The sequence below is a fragment of the Xyrauchen texanus genome, chromosome 31, assembly GCF_025860055.1.
Source record: "Xyrauchen texanus isolate HMW12.3.18 chromosome 31, RBS_HiC_50CHRs, whole genome shotgun sequence".
Lineage (NCBI taxonomy): Eukaryota > Metazoa > Chordata > Actinopteri > Cypriniformes > Catostomidae > Xyrauchen > Xyrauchen texanus.
In genome coordinates, this window is record NC_068306.1 from 18,057,632 (window position 1) to 18,069,170 (window position 11,539).

Sequence of the window (11,539 nt, forward strand, 5' to 3'; positions counted from 1 at the left end):
TGACTTGCTCTTATCATCTGATCGCGGCTGCACTTAGTGCTGCATTTGCCAAGATAGATCACAACATTCTCTTAAATAGGCTAGAGAGTTATGTTTGCATTTGAGAAGTTGCATTAGCATGGTTTAGGTCCTATTTAGCAGACCGCTACGGCTTTGTCTATGTAAATGAGGAATTGTCAAACCAAACAAAATTAAAGTATGGAGTGCCACAGGGATCAGTTTTAGGGCCTCTGCTTTTCTCCTTGTATATGCTTCCCCTGAGAAATATTATCAGGAATTGTGGAATAAGGTTCCACTGTTATGCAGACGATACCCAACTTAATATTTCTTCAAAACCTGATGAGATTTCACAATTCTCCAAATTAGCAGAGTGTATCAGTGAAATAAAAAATTGGATGGCCAGAAATGTCCTTCTACTCAATTCTGACAAAACAGAATAATTACTTATTTTTAAACACAATTCACAATCGTATTTTATCAAACTACAAAATGATGACTCTAAGTCATATATATATATATATATATATATATATATATATATATATATATATATATATCACACACATTACAGTTTTATCTTCTGTTAGTGCCTGATCTTCTGTAAAGCTGCTTTGAAACGATGTGTGTTGTGAAAGGAAATATACAAATAAAAATTACTTGACTTATTTAGATTTCATTATTTGAAGCAAAGGACTTATGCTGTAACCATATCTCAAAATTTGCTGATGTTTTTCTCCAAACATAAACGTTACCATCAAACACAGAATCTTTTGCGAACGTTAGAGTATGATTCCTATTTGGTTATTTTTCAGGGAACCAACTCCTAACATTCTCTGAACTTTCTTTTTAGGTTGCATTTCTTTAAACCATAAACAAACATTCCTATAATGTAGCAGGTATGTTTTTGTGTCTCTTGACTTCCCTGCAATGTTATGGGAAGATTTATGGTTTAACCTAACCTTAACCTACAGAGAACGTTCCTAGAACGTTAGGAGTTGGTTCCCAGAAAATACATAATGGGAACCATACACTAACATTTGGTTAGGGAAGTTTTTGTGACAACTTAATAAGAACTTATTAAGAATGTTATCTAATTGTTAGAATGTTATCTAAGTTTTTTTTGGTGAATATTTTGCCCATTCATTTTCATTATCAGTATTTTTTCATTATTTAATAATTTTTATGGTCATATGTCCATTATTTTTCTCAAATATTACAGATAGGTGTTTAATGGACAACAATTAGTGTTGAATAAAAGACTGTAGTTGTGTCCCAAACCACACACACGACACTAAATTGTTTAGTGTAAGTAGTGCGATTTCCGACATGTGACATCAACCCGCTAGTTTTAAAGTTAGCAACAGCGATAACAGTATCATTTGTTCACGCGAATTGTGAAAAAAGAAATGGCTGTGAGCAAAACCACGCCGTGGTCAATAAACGAGGTGCAGACGGTCCACTCGTTAGCGATGAGCCAAATGAAAAATTCACTCAGGAAGTGTATCAGTGTATTTCACAGTGTAGTGAAAAGTAAAAAAAAAACTTGAGTGACTACAGAATCATCAAGTAAAAGTTCAAGTGGTTCGACCAAATGGACACTGGCGTTGATCCACGATGGAGGATGTATGTTTTGTTATGTTAACTCTATACTCTGCTTGAAAGCTTCACTTTATTTAGTTGACCAGCTACCGGAAGCTTACTTCTAAAACAACCAGGCCACTTGTGTAAAATCACCATGCAACAACTGCTTTATGCAGCACAATGAGCTAGTAGCTAACAGCTAGCAGTCGTGTCATGTTTAAGATGATGTCACAGCAGAAGAGGCGGCACAACTATGACGATCAGCCATAATCCCACCCACGTTGAGGTGACACTAAAGTGCAATGGAAATGCAAGCTCAGAAAAGTAAAGCGAGTAGAGTTGAGGCGAGTCGAACCGTAACGTGCAGTGGAAAAGTGCCATTAGTCACTGATGTGCATATAACAGGGGCCCGTTTGTTCACAAATCTAAAGGTGCCCCTTTAAGCGGAGGTGTCACTACAGCATAGAGGTCTGTAACCTGACCCAGGCCCGACGTGACCCGAGTACCTGATGGGTTTCGGGACAGATTAGGGTCAGTTTTACAAATAGGATTTCGGGTTTGGGTAAGATGGCCATTTTTACCTTAAGTCAACCTATAGTCAAGGGAATATGAGACAGGAATAAAACTAATGCATACACCAACATTTCAGGATGTGTGCCATCAATTAAAACCTTAGCAGTGTGCCTAACTCAATTAGACAACAAACCATGGGGTCCCCCCACAAAAAGTTGTCTTGTGGCTCAACTTGCCTCATGTTGGGGTAAGTTGATCCAGATAACAAGGTAAGTTGAGCCATCTGAGAAAACAGTTAGGCCTACTAACTATTGTATTAATTAGATTTTTATAGTGTAACTCTAAATAAAATTCTTAATAATTAAATCCACCATTCTGCTGATATTATTGGTGTTCATGAAAAAAAATATTACAACTAATTCGTCTACAGCTCTGAAATAATTACGACCTACATTAGTCACTCAATTTAACTATGTGGACTGCGTTTTTTTTTTGTGGCACTCACTGATCCTTGGCTGTCCTATACATTCAGACTAACCTGCCAAACTGTTCTGAAACCTGAAGATGGTTTGCCAATTCTCTAGGATTAAGAAATAGACATGGAAGTCTATTCTCTGTCCAGTTGCTGGGGACTGGATTGTTGTTCCTGTTTGCCAGTTCACGTCATTTCTTTGTAGTGAGGCCATAGAAACTGTCAGAAAGTTTTTGTATGTGGTCTGCAAGCTCCTCCTCTGTCTTCTCTAATTATCTTCTTCGCCTCAGTTGTTCCTTTGTATCCAGCTGTTAATGTCTTCCCATCCTCTACCTTTTGTAGATATATGTGAAGGGTTGACCTATCAATCTTTCCTTCTTATGACACTTTTCTGATTGATTTTTCTCCCTTGATTTCAGCGACCGCAGTTTCATTTTAAGGCCCGTGCAGACCTCTACTACAGCACACAACTACAACACAGCATACAATTCATACACTTCATGGCTGAGTGCATGGATGATCAGGATGACAGAGGCTACAAACATATGACGGGGAAGTAGTTATAGCAATATGAGTAATGTGTGCAATTCTGAACTCAGTCAGCGTTTACATAAAGTGAGAATTCTGTGAAAATATCTTGTACAATACTGCCCCCATTTGATACATCTAGGGAACTACTGGACAGACATGGACACCACAGTAAGAAAACAGCAGCATGTTTCTATTCGGGTCTTGATTTTGATGTGATTAGAGTAAGCTTAGTATAATAGTAGCTCATTAAAAAAAATCTTGCCTTGCCTATAGTTTCTGATTAATCCATTTGTCGTTCTAAACAATGCTTCCTCAGTTTCATAACAGCATAAAATGCTTGCATATAACTTACTTTTTATTTTCTCACATAACGAAAAAGTAAAATCTCCAACGTGCACCTTTTATTGTGTGGTACATTTATTTATTTATTTTTTTAATACCCCAGAACAAAGACTTCACTTGATTAAGAGCCTGATCATTAGAGCTGTTTATGTGCAAGCTTATTTATATTTGTGAAATAAAAAGAGGGGTACAAACAGTTACATGAAGAATTCAGCCATGCACAATGATGAGCTTTAATAATGTTTAGATGTATTCCAACTCTAAGGCATTATGTACAGCAAGTGCTTCTGTCTCATTTTTAAAATGACCGCAATGGGAAACCGATGACACAACTCTGATACTTTACAGATTAAAAATCACAGTTAAAACAATGCTTTTTTTATATATATATATATAAGAAAGCTGCTTAACACTGTCAGTAGCATACATTGCACTGATTTGCAACATTGCCTTGAAATTAAGTGACATTCTAATAATGAATTTTGTAATAAATTGTTTTGCAGGCAAAAACTAAATTACCATGCAACCCCTGTGACTGTACATAATGTTATTTACGAAAATAAATAAATAAACAGAAGAGCAAAATGGAGAGCATGCATTGTGATGTTACTCAAAAAGTTGTAAAAGTTGAAGAAATACAACTAAGAGAGACTAAAGAAAGCCTAAAGTAAAGGACACTCAGGTCTAAACTTTAGAGTTGTACATAATTATGCTAATTAATGTGTTAATAAAAGACTGAACAATAGAGGCAACACTTGTGCAAAATAAAGCAAAACAACTACAGTAACTGCTCTGAACGTCACTTATTGCTTTGGTGCTAAAACAGAAAAATCAAACATTCCATATTTTTTACATAGACACTTAATACATTTCTTTTTTCAAAACAATCATGTGCTCTGTATGACAACATTCACAAAACACACATTATCCTACCATTTGGCAAGTAAATATTTGTTTTTAAGCTCTGCTTCTTGGCAACATGTAGTAATCAGTACATTATGTGATATTCATATGAAGATAGTGTACATTTCAGTTCATGAGGATAATGGTACTGTTAATGGACTTTAGAAAAGAAAAAAACATACAATTCCTTCATTTAAGTTGTATCTCTAAAAGAGATCTGCAACAGAAAGTAAATGGTACTGTATACAAGAGGGAAAACTACTACCAAGTGTGCCTGGTATCAATGCAGTCTACTGCACCTAATGTGGTACATAGAAGCTCTCTTATGCCTAGGCTTAATGTTTGACCTAATATGTACCAACAGCGCTACCTACTGGTGGATAGGGAGCCCTGTGCTATTAGGAAACATCTCTCTCCACTTCATTTCACTTCATATACAGATGAATGTTGCCTGAGAAACAGTTCACCTGAAAATGGAAATTCTATCAGTAATTACCCTTATATCGTTCCAAGATTTTCAGTGAATAACGACTTAAATTTTGAACTGGTCCTTACACGAAACTATCAAATGATTTGTAATACAGCTCATGAGTCATATGGAATACTTTGATGGTGCTTTTATGCTTGTTTGTTAGTTAAAAAATCATTGCGACATAAGGGTGATTACATAATGAGATAATTTACATTTTTGAGTGAACTATTCCTTTAAGACTTCAGCATACAGTAGCTGTAAATATCAGAATCAGGTGACTCAGTTATAGGGTGGTGCACTATTGCCATGTGCACATACAATCAACATTGTCTTCAGCAGTGCTGGTGATCTATAATTATTTTCTGATTGGACGGGAGAGAGGGAGATTCATTGAGGGATTAGCCTAAGAATATGACATTCATGAGACTGACTGAGCAGTTGGCAGTAATGTGATGTTGTTGAGACATGGACCTTAAGGATGAAAAAGTGAAATATCAGGGGTCATGAGAATTGAGGTGAAAGAGAAGCTACAGGTTGACCAGGTGAAGGTCAGAGGCAGTGAAGTGAGGACAGAGTGCCATGTCAGGATTCTTCAGCTGCTTTAGGATGCACTTGTAGAACTTGGTGCGCACACGATTGAACTCCATGATGTCACATGGATCTTCCTCGATCCAAAACTTGTGGAACTCCTGCATCAGATAACCTGAGATAAAAAGTATGGATAGAAGATAAAAGGTTATAAAAATGACACAGAACCCATGTCTTCATGGATTTAAAGACCCCATGAAATTGCTTGACAAGTGAACCTTTGTGTCTTGTGTCTATTAATACTTGACGTATTTCCTATAGAAACAGGATGTTGGGGCTCAACATATCAAAGGGCTAACCTTATATAGTCAGTACACTGCAAAAAGTATTGTTCTCTTTAAAAACTACATGAGAAGCACAATGACATATAATTCTGTCTTGTTTTTAGAGAAATATCACAAAATGTGGTGTGGTTTATGCTTAAAACAATAGAAACATATTTGGGGGGGGGGGGGGGTTCTTTGGGGGAAGAGGAGTTTCGATTACAGCTGCTGAGAGAGTGACAGTAAATGTGCCATCTTCTCCCATCTGACTGTCTTAATCCACCCCTCTCTATTTTTTTCCTCTTCTGGAAGGTCATTCAAACTAAATAGTGGATGTTTTCTTTTGGTCTTGGAGAAAATGGGTAAGTGAACATATTTGCTGTGGTCTCCCATTCACCGGTGTCGAAGTTTACCTGCAAATGTTTACTTCCCCATTCCAAAACCCGGAGTATGAAAAAGGTATATAGTGTGATGGATCCCTGGGACTTCAGCCCAGGTAAGCCTGTGCGATAATGCGTCCCTGTCGGTGACAATTAAATTAATTAACTGAGCAGAGATTCCGCTGCACCCATTTTGGGAACCAGTACTCTAGCATATACAGTAGATGGCCTATATGCTAACAGAAATGGACTATAATGCTGTGATCCATTCAAAGTCATATGTGGGAAATTCCTTCTTGACCAAAAAGGCATTCCAATTCCTGATGCTCGGATGATAACGAATAAGGAAAGAAAACTGCAACGCTCCCATTAGCTTAGCAGGTATTCGACTGCAAACAGAGAAGTCTCCTAGCAACCAAACTTATAAACAATGCTGCAATACTAGTATTTGTTCTAAATGTGTACGATCATCAAGAGAGAATATAGGCAGAGACTATTTAGCAGAGACAGGTCACTTCTATTAAAATTAATGAAAGAAATCAGAACACCCAATAGAAGTAGAAAAGGAAGTCATGACTTACAGGTAAAAGAGCCAATCACCTTTTAGATAAAGACATCAGCTGTCAGTGAACTCGAGAATGCACAGGTGCATTACAAGCCAGGAAAAATTCTGTTGCGTAATCTGAGCTAAAGAAGCACAATGTATGATACCATTGTTGTCAGATTTTACTGCCAATTTTAAATGTTGGCAATGATGGTGGTGTAGTGGTCTAAAGCACATAACTGTTAATCCGAAGGTTGCTGGTTCGATCCCCACAACCACCACCATTGTGTCCTTGAGCTAGGCACATAACTCCAGGTTACTCCGGGGGATTGTCCCAGGGATTGTCCCTGTTTTGGAGATATCTGTCTTTCCCCATTCCAGTAAATAGGAGCTGTACTTGTATGCTGCTTGTTTACATAGAAAAATAGCTACCCAGCCTGCCCAAGAGTATTTCAAAGATGGTCGCCAAGTGAACTGACTTGCCTTGAAAGGGACTTTGGTATAATTTACCGTGTTTTGAACACCTGTCTCTGCAAACGTTTGCTTAACAAGTTGTATTATCATGTTATGTTAAAATTTTGACATTGCTATTATTTAATCCAAGTCTATGTTTTCATTGATTATCTCCCCGGGTGCTGACCTATTTGCATGACGTCACACACCCTTATATTGGCGCACCCTTATCTTGGCGACATTAGAGTTCAAGACTTCCGCACATGTTTCCAAGTTGGAAGTCTGACTTCAAGAGGTGTTCCATTGCACTTTTCCTAGTAAGAATGTGGAAATTCACAAAACTCTAATTTTGATTTCATGGGGTCTTTTAAGAAAGGAAACTCTTATGACAAATTTAATTCAATTTAAAAGGAATTCAGATATTCCAATGAGATTAAATATCCAGATCTGTTTTCACAATGAGTACAATGGTGACATTATTGTAACACTCACAGAAGGTCTGTTGGAAGTGCACCAAACTTGGCATCTCTGGTGCCACATTGTACAGATGAGTCTTCAGCGCTCCACTCACCAGCAGGGAATATGCCAGGTCCGTGATGTTTATGCCAACTATGGCAAAGGAGTATCTGCACCACAAAAGATTTGGGTCACCATGGAACAAAATATAAGAGAGGTCCAAACAGTTTTTTCAATGTAAATACACATTCTAAAATGTTCAGAGAGTTCTCATGTTTAATTTAGCTTCCACTTGTGCTTAGTTTGTTTGAATACATCTGTATTTGTGTTTTAATTGTGTCTGTGTGTGAAAATGTCAGCGGAATAGCGAGCAAACAGGCTCCGCTCTGCACATCAGAGTTAATGCATCCTGAAAGCCCACGACAAGCAGGAGAGAGTCTATCCAAAACCTCACACAAAGCATCAATGCTGCCACACAAGCAGGGTTGAAAAAAGGGCTACTAATAACTACTGCACAGACAAGATCATTTTTTTTTAAGATTCACAGGTATAGGAATTGGCATTTATTTGACAAGACCACTTCACAATGTAGTGAGAAAAAGTCATATAAAGTTAAAAATGTATTTTTGTATATTATGTATATACTTGCATATACTGTAGATACATTGCGTTGCTACAGTGTTCTGGGTGGTGTCTAGGGTGTTGGTGTCTATGTGGTGGCGTACTGGCCAAAATGAAAAGAGCCCAAAGTCTCAATGATATTCTGGTCCCTAGATATGGCTCAGGTGTTATTGTTGTTGTTGTTGTTTTTTTGTTTTGTTTTTTTGTGACTTGTCATTTGCCAGGCAAATAATAGCAAGTCTTGTATTAATTATTAATGATAATTAGAATTGCTTGCAACATTCTAAACTCACCCAATTGCTTTGTCAAATTTCTTCTTGTCCCACTCAGCTTTGCTCATCTTGCTGTGTGAAAAAATAAATAAATAAACTTTAGAGTGTCTCTACTCCAGCCTGAGCTTTTAGACCTCAACAAGCTTTTAAAAGAGGAATCGTATGCAGGCAACAATAAAACATGAGGCTGGAGAAAAGAGAAAGCATTCACGTTTACTAACCAATGTTACAATGGAGCAAAATGCCTTGTGTTTAGAGTGAGGTGAGGTTGGACTTTTTCAAGATTAAAAAAAAAATACAGTTATTAGATTTAAGGCAAAATTATAAAATGATTTTCTTACTGAGAGAGAAAAGATGAGGTACCTGGCTTCCTCTTTGGAAACGTTCCTTCACGTGGCAAAGTGATGGAAATAAAAAAATGAAGCAGGAAAAGAAAAAAGAATGTGTGGATGTGTTGATGTGCATGATGCATGGTGACAAAACAAGCTTAAGGTGTGATCGGTTGCACAGCATGAAAAATGCACACATATGACTTGAACTCTAAACAAAGCACTTGTTAAATAAACTTAGTACGCATAGACAGTATAAAGCATCACATGGATAACAGGTTCTGTGTAAATGGCCACCAAACTTACATCATGTGGCAAGATCTTGTTAGTGTTTTCCTATTCCTATTAACCTTCCAAAGAAATTACTGTTTGATTCTCTCTTTGCGTGTATTTGCTGATGTGTGTTGGTTTGACTGCATCCAGTCCAGTCCAGATCTGTGTATGTGTGTGTTTGGATTTCACTGAATCATATATTTATATACCTATACCATGACTGATTATAAAAGACCATCAAATTAAAACAGTAAAAGACTACTGTACATTCATATATAAGTTGTCAGCTTTGAGGACAAATACAAATACGTGTGACTGAAATAGCTGACCTTTGTTTGGGCTGCAAGGAGTCATGAAGGACTTGTAAAGCAGTTGCTTTATCATGCTCTGCAAAATACCTATAAATAAAGAGGTAAATTGATCAACAAAACATCTAAATTGCTCAAATTAATTACTTGAAGAGAGTATGTTTAAGTAACTATAAAGATTAAATATGTATTGTGTTGATTTCACTTCAGCAGACTCAAATACTCACAGTAGGTTGTGCAAGCCCAGAAGGCCCATGCCCCTGAAATCAGTCTTGGGGTCGTTTCCTTGGAAACCAATCTCACACCATTGCTTTGAGATGCGTCCAGAGAGGGGAGAATCAGGACAGAGTTCCTTCCACAACTGTTGAGTTCAAAAATATTCCAGAAAAGTATCACCATCAAGGACAGTTATGGCCTACTGTAAATTTGTTAATTTATGTCTTAGCAGTAAACCTAAAGTGAGGCAGGGTTTATTTCCTAATAATCACTACCTGGCTCTACATTATCCCACTTATTACACAACTACTTACCAAATAAGAAAATAGAAGGACATCCAATACTAATTTGAGCTGGAAGCATTTAAAGGGATAGTTTACCCAAAAATGAAAATCACCCTCATGCCATCCCAGATGTGTATGATTTACTTCTTCTGCAGAACACAAGTTATAGAAGAATATCTCAGCTCTGTTTGTCCATACAAGTGAAAGGCGACCAGAAATGTGAAGCTCAAAACACAGCATAAACGTAATCCATACGACTAAATTGGTTAAATCCATATCTTCAAAGCAATATGATAAGCGATACACATTATTTGTGCATGTCACTATCTACTGGGCAGGGAGGAGAATTTATAGTAAAAAAGGACTTAAATATAGATCTGCTTCTCATCCACAGCTATCATATTGCTTTAGAAGACGTACTGTTGTATGGATGACTTTTATGCTGCCTTTATGTGCTTTTTGGACATTCAAAGTTCTGACCACCATTCACTTGCATTGAATGGACTTACAGAGCTGATACATTCTTCTAACGATCTTCATTTGTGTTCTGCAGAAGAAAGCAATTCATACACATCTGGGATGTCATGAGGGTGAGTAAATTATGAGAGAATTTTCATTTTTGAGTGAACTATACCTTTAAGCAACTACTGTTGCTACTCACAGTAGCAGAATACATGAGAGAATTTATATTTTAGGGTGAACTTTCCCTTTAATTATGCAAGAAAGAAAGTGACTCTGGAGTGGTACAAAGACAGTGGGAGGGAGACTTCTTGAAAGGGACAATGTTCAAATATAGTTTAGAGGTCATAATTCAAAACTATTTGACAGCACAATGTTGCAATTAACCAATCAGAATCAAGAATCCCAGAGAGCTGTGTAATAATAAGTGTATATTATCTTTTTTCGGGCTGACAGCCACCAAGAAAAATACACATTACTCACAATACCTTCATGAGCATCTCCTCATGTGCTGGGTTTTCACAGTCATATGGCTCTCTTCGCAGTTTCTCCACCTCTGCAACTAGGTTTCGATAACCCACAATCTGGAGCAGGCACGCCTGGAGAGAGATGCCAAGCCTGGGAAGAAATATTACTATATTAAGATGTGTTCAAGAAGTGACTGAAGTATTTTAACTGTTAGGAACTTGAGTTAATTGTAGATGTACACACTGTATTGTTAAATTCTGTTAAAATAGTGGTTCTATTATTGGTCTCATGGGTTCTTACTGTGGGTTAGAGTCTTGATTGATTTTTTTCAGTAACATTATTTCATCAATCGTCTTTTCCACAGAATCTGGGTGAACGCTGACAGCAGACTGCAAAAGCTATAGATGTAAATGAAGGAAGAGATTATCCAATTTAGCAACATAATTAGTATAACATGGCAAATCTTGAAGCTGCTTATACTGTAATATCAGATGAGTTTTTGATTCAGCATATAATACTACAAATTCTTCCAATATTACTGTGTTGTAGTGTGTATACACCTACCACCTCTTCAACTCACCTCGTGTTTAGAACATTTGAGTGATGATTCTGTGAGATTAAAAGAAACATTAAATAACAGTGTCAAAGAAATTCCATTATACAGCCAGAATAGCCAAAAGACAAAGTGCCTTATAGATGTATCTTAGTGATTTCCACTAAAGGTCATTCATAGTATTTACCGATCTTGAGCGTCCTTCGAGCACCAGGTTTGTTATTGTAACAGATGCGTTGAAGCTCACATCTTCCTGTC

General features: G+C 37.1%; 1 protein-coding gene across 1 annotated transcript in view; it reads right to left on the reverse strand.

Annotated features, from left to right (window-relative positions):
* Positions 1-3,507: 3,507 nt before the first annotated feature.
* Positions 3,508-11,539, reverse strand: part of LOC127625357 (ELMO domain-containing protein 1-like) — a 10,755-nt gene continuing 2,723 nt past the window's right edge. The window contains exons 3-11 of the mRNA XM_052100615.1: positions 11,469-11,539; positions 11,309-11,337; positions 11,029-11,126; positions 10,749-10,878; positions 9,529-9,662; positions 9,323-9,391; positions 8,413-8,463; positions 7,535-7,668; positions 3,508-5,517 (exon numbers count right to left, since the gene is read on the reverse strand). The exon at positions 11,469-11,539 is cut by the window's right edge and continues 75 nt beyond it. Of these exons, the coding sequence (XP_051956575.1) occupies positions 5,342-5,517; positions 7,535-7,668; positions 8,413-8,463; positions 9,323-9,391; positions 9,529-9,662; positions 10,749-10,878; positions 11,029-11,126; positions 11,309-11,337; positions 11,469-11,539 (892 nt within the window). The 3' untranslated portion in view covers positions 3,508-5,341. The remainder of the gene's footprint in view (positions 5,518-7,534; positions 7,669-8,412; positions 8,464-9,322; positions 9,392-9,528; positions 9,663-10,748; positions 10,879-11,028; positions 11,127-11,308; positions 11,338-11,468) is intronic.